Raw genomic sequence first — 13,646 nt, 5'->3', positions numbered from 1 at the left:
CTTTTTTCCGTGTTGCTAGGGTAAATAATCAATGCAGTGAAAATCAATGCCTCCCTGCCCCTCCTCAGCCTGGAGTCAGCCCCCTAGAGTTGCCCGTGTGAGAAGCAGCTCTGTGGCTTGCAGTCTGAAGATCTGCCCTTCGAGCCTTCGATCTGGGGCTCAGTCCTGAAAGAGCGTTGGTTTTCCTTGTCCACAGAGTCAGGACGCACAGGGCATTTGTTGTCACAGGGCATTCGTCGTGGCCGTTGATTGTACTTCAGTGTGAACTGTTCAGGAGATCTCTGCACAGACCTTCCGTGTGAAGTGCTGCTATGCTGACGGTTGGATGTAAAGTCAGATCATCCCTTGTGTACCTTTAAAATTTGGCAGAAATCTACGCAACTGTTGTTACAAGATGCAGAAAGAGACAGAAACTTAATTTTAATTTACATAGGCATCTTCTACTAATTTAAATGGTTTTTATCTTGCATTCAAATCTTGAATCAATTTTGAATTTATTTTCTTTTATATTGTGTCCTAGGTTTCACACCTAGGTCGTAATTCATAATACTTTTATTTCTTTCCAAATTTTTAGCCAGTTGTCCTAATGTCATTGTTTAATAATTAATAGTTTTCCCACTGATTTGAGTTGAAATGCCACGTAAGTATTTTATATCTATTTAGCCCTGTATTTTGATCCTCTGGTAGTAGAGTGCTGGTTTAATTATTGTGGCTTTATAATATGCTTACTTATTTGGTAGGGCAAAGCCTCATGCCTCATTTACTTTTTCAGAATTCTCAAAGGTTAAACTGCAGATGAATTTTATAATTTCATTGCCATGCTTTGAAGAACTTTTTAGAATTTTGGCTGGATTTTTTTTGTTTCTGTAATGCCTACAGATTTCTTAAATGTGTACCTATGCATTTTGTGTTTTGTTTGTAATTGTGAGCATGTTTCTAACTGTCTGTTGCTGGTATAAAGGAAACGTTTGCTCACTGGGAGGGTCTGAGAGCTGAAAATTGACCAGGTCTCACCCAGTTCTGTACCCCTAGTGTTGACTGCTGCGTTGGCCTAAGTCAGGCTCTTAATAAATATTTGCCAAGTGAATGAACAAACATTTCTATGTATATGGTGTTCCTCCTTTTTCTTCTTTTGGATTACTTTAGATAGATTCCCAGGAATGGAGTTTTTGGTTAAAGGAAATGAGCATTATTATAGCTTCTAAAACGTGCTGAGTCTTTTTAGATGGAGATTCTTTACCAAAGGGCTGGGGAATAAGAGTGCTTGGGTCAGTTGGTGGTATAGTGAGAATGCAGTTAGGAGACGAGGCCTGACTCTCTGTGTGTGCTGCAAGATTGTGGCTCCAGCCCCCATCCCCAGTAATGCACTTGCCTGCAAGAGTGGGCCCTTGATAAATAAATGTGTGTTGAGATGAATTAACTTTACTGTGGGACTTTTCTGAGCACCAAGGAAAGAGCTGGTGTTGGAGAGAGGGAAGTCCCTGGGGCCCAAGAGAAGGATCAGGTGTCTGGGGCCCATCTCCCGAAGAGTGGACTTGTTTTGGGCTACTAGAGGTCTGGGTGCAAAGGCTCGTGGGAACAGCTGGAGTATCGCATGGTTCTTCTCAGCCAGCTGTCAGGGACTGATTTCCACCTCAAGCTGGATGAGGCATGGCCTGGTTTCCATTCTCTGAACTGGCACCTCACGTCATGGTGCCTAAATGCAGCAGATGTCTGTCATATCAGGACTGTGCCCACCCAGTCCTTGTCTGCCCCCAGCTCCCCAGGACATTCATGCAGCTGTGTAGGGGACAACCAGAATGGCTTTCCAAGATGTTTGGCGTGGTCTCTCATGTTGGGATTTGGTGCCATATTTGAATTATAATTTTAGCAGTTTTGAGGCAGTAGCAGTAGCTGAACATAGGAAAGAATGAGTCAGATATATGAATGCTTAACTGCATTCCAGTCACTGTGCTATGCATCTTGGGCCATATTGAGGTCAGCAGGTTTTGCCTTTGTCTTGAAAGAACTTAGACTAGTGAAGAACACACACTGCCGTGGGAAGCTGTCCTGGGCTACATGGTGCTGTGAGTTCCCCATTCCGAGGATGGAAAGAGCATGCAGGTCAGGGAAACCTTATTTGGGTTTTGAAGAATGAGTAGGAGTTGGAGAGAATGGTGTCATGGGAGACTCAGGATATGGTCCCAGTGAGACTTCAAACAGTAGATGCTGACACTGACCTGTTGGATGCCTGCCTGGCATCGGCTCTTACTGTCTACTGAGCTGTGAAGCTTTGCCTCGTCTGTGCTCCTTCCAATATGATTGGAATGTCTGTCTGGATTTTCAGAATTTGGGACTAAAGCATTTAAAATGGTGATTTGGGGTAGGGTGGGGCAGATATTGATTCTCTCCGGGTTATGCTGGTGGTGGTGATAAGCTTCAGCACTGACTGGCTCATTTGTCACCAGCTGGGCTGCAGCTCAGTGGAGCGAGCCCTGGTGATGGACTCCTTGAGGTGCTGTCTGTGAAGCCAGGTCACTCGAGGGTCCTTGCCTTCCTTTGGGAGGGGGCAGTGAAGACACTGAAACTGTGAGCCATCAGCCAGACCAGCCAGACCCATTCTTTGGGATCCCCAAATAATGTTGGTATCTCCATGGACATTAACAGAGCATGGGGTGGTTGGAGATATGGAGGTACCTAGTTAAAGAAGAAAGTTATTTGAGTCATAAAGTCCTTTGGGAGGTGAATAATGTTGGCTGCCCCACACTCTCAAGAATCCCATGCCCTTGGTCATCCCCAAGGCTGTTTCCCACCCACTGGGTTTCCCACCTAGCCAGATCTCCCACCAACCTTGGCTCTCAAAATGGAATTTGTTTGCCATCACGATCTAGACCAGCACTGTTCAATAAAGACAGTGTGAATCAGTTATGTACTTTTTTTAAAAAAATAAATTTATTTATTTATTTTTGGCTGCGTTGGGTCTTCGTTGCTGCGTGCGGACTTTCTCTAGTTTCGGTGAGCGGGGGCTACTCTTCATTGCGGTGCGCAAGCTTCTCATTGCGGTGGCTTCTCTTGTTGCAGAGCACGGGCTCTAGGGTGCACGGGCTTCAGTAGTTGTGGCACGCAGGCTCAGTAATTGTGGCACGTGGGCTCAGTAGTTGTGGCTCGCAGGCTTAGTTGCTCCGCGGCATGTGGGATCTTCCCGGACCAGGGCTCAAACCTGTGTCCCCTGCACTGGCAGGCGGATTCTTAACCACTGTGCCACCAGGGAAGTCTCGCCAGTTATATACTTTTAAGTTTTCAGATACCCACATTAAACAGGTGAAATTAATTTTAATAAATATATTTTGTTTAACCCAATGTGTCTATAATATTTCATCATGTGGTAGTAGCCGTATTTCACGTGCTCATGAGCCATGTGTGGCTAGCGGCTACTGTGTTTGGATGGGGCAGATCTAGACTAACTTTACCTGACTAACCAGGACTGGGGCAATGAAGAGACTAGTTTGTGATTCTACATCTAATTAGGACTGAACCAGATCAAATCTCAGTTCAGTCTCTGTTTAAAAGATATCAAATGGGAAACACGGAGGTTTTGTGGATCGCTGCTGATTGTGCTGTTCTACTTTTAATCCTGCCCTGTCTCATGGGTCTCAGCTCCCTGAGGGAAGGGCCTCTGGGGGCTTTTCCACCTCCTTGATCATAGCACATGCCGTGGAGCCATGTGCCCCCAACAGCCTTTCACAGCTGCTTGGGGATTGAATTTGAGATGCTTTTAGTGGTTGCTAGATTTTTTTGTTTTTAAAGGAAATGAACCCCAGTTAATCATTGTCTCGACGTAGTTTTGCCTGCCTTATTGACCTGATTTCTGTAACATGAATAATATGTCAGACATTGAGAGCATGTGATCTAAAAGTTTTTTTGCCCGAGGAATTTAGTGAGAGATGATTAAGAAGTTACTAACTGTTCCTCAGTCAGAATTTAATACTCAGAGATTTAAAGGGAAAAGGCTTTCTTGTAACAAGCAGCCTTCTCATGGTGTTTGCATTTCAGGAGACAGCTAGAGAGGTTAGTGATGGATCTGACACAGTATGGTCTTCTCCCTGGGATGGGGATGGGGACCAGGCAGGGGAGCTGGTGGGAGGACCAGAACGCATGCACACATGTGCACACACATGCACGCACTGTCAAAACACACTTTCCCCTAAGCTGGGGTCGGGAGACTAGGGGCTCAGTATGGACTCTGTGAAAGGAGGGAGGAGGAGGGATTAGGTGGGCTTTGGGTTCTGATTTGGCTGTCTCCCAGCCCCTTGCTCTTCCAGCCACTCTCTCCCCTCCTCTGGGAATGCTGGGGTCTCTTGTCCAGCCTCGGAGCCAGGCTGAGCCCCCAGCTGTGCTTTAGGGCTCCTGGGCCTGAGCAAATCTCCTCTTCTACCTGAACCCTGCTTCCCCTGCCCACTCCCCTGCCCCCCTCCGGCACCCCCAATTTCCAAGAGCAGTGACTTTGTCTGATCTCATCATTGCCCTGCCAAGAATCCAGGAAGGCACTGAGTTCCTTTGGGCGCGGTCCCTGCTTATCCCAGCTCCACCCCCCTGCCAGCCTCCCTTGCTTGTGCTCTCTTGCCTCTGGGCCTTTGCACATACTCTTGTCTCTGCCCAGAGCTTCTTTTTTGTCTTGTCCTTCTGGCAACCACCTGCTTCCCCTTTAAGACCAACCTCCTGCATCATTTTATGATTACTTGTTCATTCATTTCTTCACTTATTTATTCAACCATTATGTATCTGGCACTGAGCTGGATGTTAGAAAAATGGAGATATCTCAGAGTTTATGTTTATTGGAGAAGAGAGACATTAAACCAATACTGTGAATGTTTTGAATCCACAGGTAGCAGTTTTCCTAAACTTTCAGTACCTGACCCTTGACCCATCTCCTCTGCACTCTCACACCAGCCCCACTTCACCCACTCTGACCTCTGTCATAGCACTTAACACACTCTTGAAACTACTGATTTATTTTGCCTATCTTTCTCACAAGCCCCGATTCCAGGTTCCTGGTAGATAAATATTAATAGTAAGTGTTGGTTGAATGTATGGATGAAATGATGGCTTGGCTGATAGTTGGAGGGCTTTTCTGTAAGATACCCAGGGATCATGTAGTGAATGGTTTTCCTTACCAGGGCTGTGCCTGCAAGTGTCACTAAAAAGACTCCAGGTTGTAGCAAGAGCACGTTGCTTGTGGACAGTAGAGGTTTGGTCTCTGGATCGTCACTTGCTGTCGGGCCTACGAAGCAGTTTTCCAGATTGCCTCTGACCCTGGGGTAGAATTTATAGGTGCTGAAACCACTGTGTCTGATGTCTGTACACCTTACATCCACTGGTTCCCATAATCATGCCGTGGCATCCTTCTCCTTGGGACTCCTTTTTGGGGGCAGCCTGGAGACCTGTGACCCACACCTGCCATCTAGTTTGTTTGTTTATAGCTAGGTTCATTGTTTTGGGTTCCCTCTGTATCTTGGTTGATTTTTTTTTTTAATGTTTATAGTGAAATTCACTCTTTGTGGTATATAGTTCTTTGAGTTTGGACAGATACGTAGAATCATGTATCTACCCCCACAGTCATGGTGCAGAATAGGCTGATTACCCAAAAATCCACTGTGCTGCCCCTTTGTAGTCAGTCACTCCCTTCACCCAAGCCCTGGAAACCACAGATTTGTCTTCTGTCCCTATAATTTTGCCTTTTTAAGAATGTCACATAAATGGTATTGTGCAGTATGTAGCCTTTTGGGACGGGCTTCTTTCACACATGTTGTGTGAATCAGTCGTTTGCTCCTTTTTATTGCTGAACAGTATTTCATGGTACGGATGTGCCACAGTTTATCCGTTCGCCAGATGAAGGACATTTGGCTTCTTTTCACTTTTTGGCGATTATGAATAAAGCCTCTGAACACTTGCATGCAGGTTTTTGTGTGAATGTATATTTTTATTCCTCTTCATTGAATACCTAGGAGTGGAGTTGCTGGGTCACTTGGTAAGTGTATGTTTATAAGGAGCTGCCAAACTGTTTTCCAAAGAGCTGCACCGTTTTACATTCCCGCCAGCAATGAATGAAAGTTCCAGTTGCTCTGGATCCTTTCCAGCCTTTGGTATTATCAATTTTAAAAAATTTTAGCCATTGTAATAGATGTCCTCTCTAGTTTTTAATCTGCAGTTTTCTTTGCTCACTCTCCCAGTTGCTGACAGGATCTAAATACCATTATTTGATTTGATTTGGCAGGGATGTTATCCATACCCATGTGAGATTTGACTTCTTAATTTATAGGTGCTCAGAGTGAAAGGGCACTGGGGATATCAAGCCTTCCTAAACCTTTTGAGGAAAATGTTATATTGTATCATTCTGTAATTTTAGAATTTAAAAAGATTTCTTATTATTAGGGTTAAATTCTTTATTTTAAAATTGCTATTTTCTTGACCAATTGTAGTGAACAGAAGTTACTAATCTTTTTTTTTTTTTTTAAGAAGATGTTGGGGGTAGGAGTTTATTAATTAATTAATTTATTTTTGCTGTGTTGGGCCTTCGTTTCTGTGCGAGGGCTTTCTCTAGTTGTGGCAAGCGGGGGCCACTCTTCATCGCGGTGTGCAGGCCTGTCACTATCGCGGCCTCTCTTGTTGCGGAGCACAGGCTCCAGACGCGCAGGCTCAGTAGTTGTGGCTCACGGGCCTAGTTGCTTCGCGGCATGTGGGATCTTCCCGGACCGGGGCTCGAACCCGTGTCCCCTGCATCGGCGGGCAGATTCTCAACCGCTGTGCACCAGGGAAGCCCCAAAAGTTACTAATCTTGAAATTGAAATTTCTTTGACCTGTTCTTCTTACTTCTCCCTTTCATGTGGCAAGGTGTCCAGTCTGTCCTCACAAAACATAATTATTTTTTTAAGCTCTCTATGTTATTGGTGGCCATAACACTTTTTCCCCTTCCTTCTTTTTAGGCCCCTAATCGTCAACTCATGACTTACTGGTTACAAGAGCTTCAGCAGAAGAGATGGGAATATTGCAACAGTCTCGACATGGTAAAGTGGGACAGCAGGACCTCCCCGACTCCAGGGGATTTTTCTAAGGGTCTTGTGGCCAGAGATAACACAGGTAGGTCAGAAAGGGAGGGCACCTGTGTCAGTGCTTTGTGTATCGCCGTTTGACGTAGCAAGTCAGCTTAGCAGAGGAATTGAGAATGAAAATAATGGTGATGATCCCTTATAAATGGGCTGCATCCTATAGTTATTGAGGGCTTCTGTTTCCATGTACAGGATTGTATTCAAGCCCAATGACAACCTCAGGAGTAAGGCAAGGCTGGTGCTAAGCATCCTAAAGAGATGGTACGGCTGAGAGCAGTGGGTCGTGAGTTGTGCTGAAGTCCAGTCTGACTCCAGCGCCAGCCCGCTCTCTACCCTGTCTGAAGGTGAAGCACCCAAACCCACAGCCCTGTGCACAGATACTTGTGCACACTGGCAAGATGTTCTCAAAGCACTCAATGTGATTCAGTGATGCTTCTTGGGAAGATTTTAACTATCAGACACTAATTCCATTTTATCCTGGATCTGTGGTGTTTCCATAACTCATGCTGATCCCTGGCTGATTGCAGTGTGGAGATGATGTGGTTTTATCCTTGAATATCAAAAATTAGAACCCTGTGATCTCCTCATGACTGTCTGGTGGTGCTGAGCCTTGTTAACTGAAAGAACAGGACTATGGTTATACACAGACCACCCCCGACCCGGCACCTGCAGGGACTACTGAGGTGGGTCTGTATTTGTGGTCCCTCTCTTCACACAGGGAGAGGAGCAGGCCCAGAAAAACCTGACCCCTGGGCCTTGAAGTAAGGCATGAAAAGGCCAGGCCATCACACCAGCATTTCTTAAGGACTGAAGGAGTGCATATTGGAATTTAGCCAGCATGGGCTGGTTCTCATGCCTGTAAAGACGTGTGGTCCAAGCTTTGTAACACCTGTGGGACCTTTCCTCAGGAGAACACAGGCTACAGTCAAGCTCCCTGTAAATGAACGGTGGCATTGGCACATGTGCAGCCAACTTGTTTTGGAAACAAACGCCTTCTTGGACTTCTTAAATTATTTTTTTCCTCCAAATCCCTGTTTTCCTGCCAGCCTTGTTTTTACCAATCAGCAGGTTAACCCTCTGGTCAGTGAGAAATTACTATGTGTACTTCACTCCTCTTCCTATGCTGTGCTATGAGAGTTCTAAGGTCATTTTCATGGATGTCTTAACACGAATGATAGCAGGAGCTGAGAGGATGCCTCCAGTTTGGCTGAGAGGATGCCAAAACCCTCACTATGTTTAGTTTGTACTTCTGCTCATTGATGACTTAGTTATTTAAAAAAACACTATTATAGTGCTTTTGATCAAAAGAAGCTCTATAACTCAGTATCAGTCACTTGGAACGATTGGAAACCCTGCAGGGAAACCAGCAGTGTTCATGGTGGTAGCTAGTGCCTTTGGCACAGACGATACTCAACTTTGCCTCTGTTCCTTCTTTCTGAGGTCACCAAGCACTTCTCTCTAAGGGAGACTCAGGCATTAGACCGAGAGGAGGACCAAAGGAATGAAACCCTGTGGTCTCTTTATAACACGCATCCTTCCTTCTTTTAAGCCAAAGTGCTGAGGCTAGGGAGCCGGCAAAAACACCTGCAGCCCGCATTTGGTTCTCTGCATTTGGTTTTGGGACTCTAGCCTGGGAATTTGGAGTTGGCACCCTCTGGTGTTTACTCATCCATTCAGCAAGTAGATGCCCACGATGGGCTTGGATCTCCCCCCTCACAGAGTTTCTAGTCAAGCAGAGTGAAGAAAAAGTGAGATCACATGAGAGGGAAGGTACAGGGTACCAAGCCCCATGAATGGGTTGAGCACAGCTTTGGGGTGGGTGGGTTCACTCTCTGAGATCTGAGGATGACCCGGAGTCAGGCCAGGTGAGAGGAGTGCAATGCCCTCCAGGAGCTGGAAGGAGGGTGTGGCCAGAGGGTGCCAGCAGTGAGCTGAGCCTGGAGGCACACCCAGGGCCAGGGTGGGAGGGGCCTGGACCTCTGGGTTTGGGGTTTTGGACTCTCCTAAGAGCAGTGGAATGCTCTTAAATGCTCTTAAAATTGCTATTTTCTTGACCAATTATAGTGAACAAAAGTTACTTGAAGTCATCTTGAACAAAAGTTCAAAGTCATCTTGAAGATTTTATGTGCAGAACCGACTGTAATTTTGAACTTCTGCCGATTTTTATATAGCTTTTAAGAACAAATGATGAAACTTTGGATGACCAGGCAATTTGCAAGACTATAATTATTCAGGAAGTCAGAAAGTCTAAAGGGGGAAGACAAGAAGAAAAGGCTAGATTTTCGTCACCCTCCTTTTTTATCATCATTTTAGATAAAAATTGGTTAAAAGGTAAAATGAGTTAAGGTATGTGGTGGTGCTCTGTCGTGTTTCTGAAGCCATGCTTGTAATTATCTGCTCTGCTTATCCTAAATCATGCTAACTCTAGCTAGGATTGAAGACAAATGTTTTTATTACTCTGATTTACATTAAAAAATAAAACTTTTCCTACTGTCCTCTCCTTGTTACCCAGTTTTTGGTAACATTTTCATTTGTTGTCTAATGGGTGTCACCCATCAGTACCCTCCTAGCACCGAAATTCAACATGGGGAAAGATACAGGGAATTAACGTTTGACAGGCAGTTGTATCTTGGAAGGCAGCTCTCTCTGGTGGAAGGATCCCTGTGATCCTGGGTTTGAGTCTTGGCTCTGATATTTACTATTTGTCAGACTCTGAGTGAGTCATTTTCTCTCTAGTAAAGGGTAGCAAACTGCAGCCTGTGGAAATGAAGTTTTATCAGAATAAAGCACCGCTCATTTATTTGCACATTGTCTGTGGCCGCTTTTGCACACCAGTGGTAGAGTTGAATTGTTGTCACAGAGACCATTTGGCTCACCAGTCTAAAATATCTACTACTGTCTGGGCCTTTAAGAAGAAGTTTGCTGATCCTTGCTGTGATGTCTTGAGCATACCTCTCTTTTTGAGCCTCAGTTTCTTTATCCGTAAAATGGACATTGTTCATTCAGTCTTTCACTCCAGGCATTCTTGTATTCTAGGCATTTGTTCCAGTGCCTGGGATGTAAAGACAAATAAGTCATGGGTCATGTTCTCAAGGAGTGTGTGGTCTAGTGAGGGACCCAGACAGGTAAAGAGGCCTGCACAATGCAGTCTGGTAAGCACAGGGCCAGAGGTGAGCACAGGAAGCTTACCTGCGTGTGGGTGTTGGAGGATAGGGTGTTGGTGGTGTCTGAGAAGGCTTCCTGGACTAGGAGAGGGCTGAACTGAGTCCTGAAGAGCTGGCCTTGTGAAGCAGGGAAAGGAAAGGCCTGGAGACCCTAGAGACCAGGGCGTGACTTGAAGGTAGAGAGTGTGGACAGGAGTGACAAAGAGAAATTTGGATGGATGATCAGGGACCAGACCTGGAAGGGCTTATGCATTTGAGATGATTAACCATGGCCGAGTGGGAGAGAATGGATTCCTTGGCAAGACAAGAGGAAGGGAGACCAGTTAGAAGGCTGGTTGAGCCTAGAAATCCTAGTATCCTTGAGTAGGGTTGCAGCAGAGAAGATGGAAAAAAGTGGGCAGAGTCAGGAGATTGTATGGTGGGAGAACTGGTGGATTAAAAGGTGGGATTAGCTTTGAGGGAGCGGGAAGGCAGAGGGTGCCGTTCCCAGGCCCAGGAAGTTGGCTGGATGGGATTGGAAGGAATACTAACAACAACCTTGTCCCCCACCCGTCCCCATCCCGGCAGTATTTCTGTTTTGAGGATCAGATGGGAAACTGCATTGTTAAGTGTAAAGTGTCAAGTGTATTATATCTACACACGTATACCTACATATATGAGATTACCATTTTGAATCGGTTAGGATTATGTTCAGCCGCAATTAACAGGAAACCTAATAGGGACTTACAAATAGAGATTTATTTGTCCCATGATGGCAGTCCATAGCTGGCAAACCTTCTCCCCAGTGCCGTTGAGGGACCCATTCTGTTCTCCAGCCTTAGAGTATTAGCTTCCCTCCTCATGCTAGCTGCCTTCGGGAGTGGCACCTATATTAAAAAGGAGAAAGCTTTCCCAGAAACTCTTGCTTTATGCCTTATTAACTAGAACTGTGTCATGGAGACTCTGGAATGGAGTTTGAGGAGGCCAGTGTTTTAGCTGAGCGTGTGGCCACCATCAAAACCAGGTCTGTAAGGAAGAGCTAGAATGGGTATCAGATAGGCAGCTGGCAGTGTCACGTAATTACCTACATTAAATTTGTTTTCAAGAGTTCATGTTTCTAGAGTAAGAATCTGTTCATCTGTGTGACTGAAATTTGCAGCCTCCTATTAGTCAATCAAGTGTTAGAAAGTGAGATGACTTTATTTTATCTGATCTGTCTGCCTTCCATCTGCAGCCTGGCCTCTGAAAGTATGCCACGCCTCAGACACCACTCTGCTTGTCTTCCGTGTTTGGATAGATAAAGACTTAGTTTCAACACAAAGGAGTAATTTGCAAAGATAAAATCAAGAGTCTGCAGACCTTCATAGCTGTTGGGAATGAGGCAGCCAGAATTCAAAGGAGGCTTGTAGCGAGCTAACAGCCTCATTACAAGCTGTGTGTCCAGCACGTTCTGTTTACTTCATTTCCCATGTAAACTAATAGGCAAACAAGTCAGGGATAACAAGACTTTGTTTTTTTAAGACTTCCTGAGAGTTCAGGAATACAAAAGCCCTCACCATCACAGGGGGAAAATGGTACAGTGAAGATGGTTTGAGGGATGACCACACCTTTCCTTCTGTGAAGCAGCCTCGAGAGTAACTGCCACCCTCTCGGCTTGTGTGGGAGCAGGGGGAGGGGAAGGGAAGTGGCTGCTTGTTCCAGTCCTCCCCCAGTTTGAGCCGCGCTCTCTGTGCAAGTGCTGGAACTGGTGGGAGGGAAACCGTAGGGTGGGACGCAGACCCCACATTAGCAAAGCCACAGGAATTCCATGGAATCATTTCATGTCACAGTTCCCTAAAGTCATCAAAGAAGCTGTGCTTTTATGTTATCCTGTTTGTAGAATACTACAAAATGCCATGTGTTGTTTTAAAGTGTAAGTCACGGTGATTATCAGCCTTGTAGCTGAGAGGCAGCCTGATCTAGTGCAGAAAGCTGATGGAATGAAGGGCACACACTGTTTCCCTCTCTGGGAGCAAGATGCTCTCTCTGATTCCTTCTGGATGGAAGGTTCTGTGATTCCTAACGTCAGGCTGTGAAAGGGAGGGAGACGATGAGCAGGGTCAGATTCTGGGGGAGCCTGGGGGAGCCTCCTGAAGAAGGTCCGGACGAGACGGTCCGTGGTGGGCTGGAGTGTGGTGCCTGTGGAGGCAGGCTGGGCCTGGCTCTGGGTGCGACGTGGCGCAGTGAACGGGGGGCGGGGTTGGGCGGTGTGCTGGGGTGCTGAGCCGCTGCAGGAGTGCAGGGCGGTGGGAGAGGGGAAGAGAGGGAAGCCCTGGAGTCAGGTGTGCTCCCCACCCCTAATGCAGGGGGTCTGTCAGAGGCAAGGTGGCAGGAGAGGGGCAGCCAGGAGGGATGATGGGCGTGGTTTCTTAGAGAACGACATGGGCCTGCTGCCTCCTGCGTGATTTCCTCAGCCTCCAGAAGGCCCTCCCTGCTGCACCACGGCAGTCGTTTATTCATTCCTTCAACCATTTTACCAGCATTTATTGAGTCCCTCCTCTGTGGCTGCTGTTGGGTATGCAGCTGTTAGCAGATCAGGCTGGGGTCCAGTTCTCACAAGATTTACGTCCTTGGTGAGGCATGGGAGCGAGCAGACAGATGCGTAATTAGCCAGACACGTGGACTGGCCCACGGGGGACGCTCAGACCCGGTGGCTTGCTGCCTCTTCCTTTTGGGGTTAGATGCACACTGTGCCCTTACTTGGAAGATAACTATACCGCTCCTGACCACGCCTTCACAATCTGGGTTAAACTCACTTTGATAAAAAGGGAAAAAAAGCTTTTTCAGGTTAACCCTGCTCTCAGTGTCCTCCACCGGCTCCCAGTGGGGACTTGCAGGCTCTCTTTTGCGGTATCTTTGACACACATGGCAATGGCCTTTTCCCAGTGCTTTTCCCTCCTTTCTTGGAGGATGCTGCCTCTTGGGCACTCTGTTCTGCCCTCTGCGAGGTTGCTCGTGGTGGAGCTAGGAGCCGGAGAGGAGGGCAGACTCACGGAGTGTCCAGATGTGAGCAGGAGCCTCCCTCTGTGGGCCCCACAGGGCCCCTGGTGTTAGAATGCGTTCAGCGGGAAGGACTCCTGGAGATCTGGGAATGGCCACACCAGAATGATAGAGGCTGTGCTGGAATCAGAACCCAGGAAATCTGTGGTCTAAAAGTCTCTCAGAGGTGTCATTTAGGCATTGGGAAGTGTTCAGAAATAACAGAGAAGGTCTGAACACCAAAACTCTTCAAGCACAGACCCTCTCCCCACTGCAGCTGCAAGATAAAGCACATGTTCGTGAATCCAGTCCATCCTCTTAAGGATTTCAAGGAAATACTGCCCTGTCCTAGTTTGTGTCCTTCTTGAGGCGGTTCCCTGAATGCTAATGTTAGGACATG

At 46.6% G+C, this 13,646-nt stretch overlaps 1 protein-coding gene across 5 annotated transcripts in view; it reads left to right on the top strand.

The window, feature by feature from the left end:
• The window catches only part of TBC1D2B (TBC1 domain family member 2B), an 87,471-nt gene that overhangs the window by 13,794 nt on the left and 60,031 nt on the right, over positions 1–13,646 (top strand). For 3 of the 5 annotated variants that reach the window (XM_049706858.1, XM_004285275.4, XM_033415692.2), the window contains exon 2: positions 6,963–7,116. In XM_049706858.1, the coding sequence (XP_049562815.1) occupies positions 6,963–7,116 (154 nt within the window). Of the gene's footprint in view, positions 1–6,962; positions 7,117–7,410; positions 7,430–13,646 lie in introns of those variants that run through there. The other 2 variants (XM_033415690.2, XM_049706857.1) reach the window with 2 other exon arrangements.

The sequence above is a fragment of the Orcinus orca genome, chromosome 2 (genome assembly GCF_937001465.1).
Source record: "Orcinus orca chromosome 2, mOrcOrc1.1, whole genome shotgun sequence".
NCBI classification, from domain to species: Eukaryota; Metazoa; Chordata; class Mammalia; order Artiodactyla; family Delphinidae; genus Orcinus; species Orcinus orca.
The sequence above is the reverse complement of the archived record's forward strand: the minus strand, read 5'-3'. Positions and strand labels throughout refer to the sequence as shown.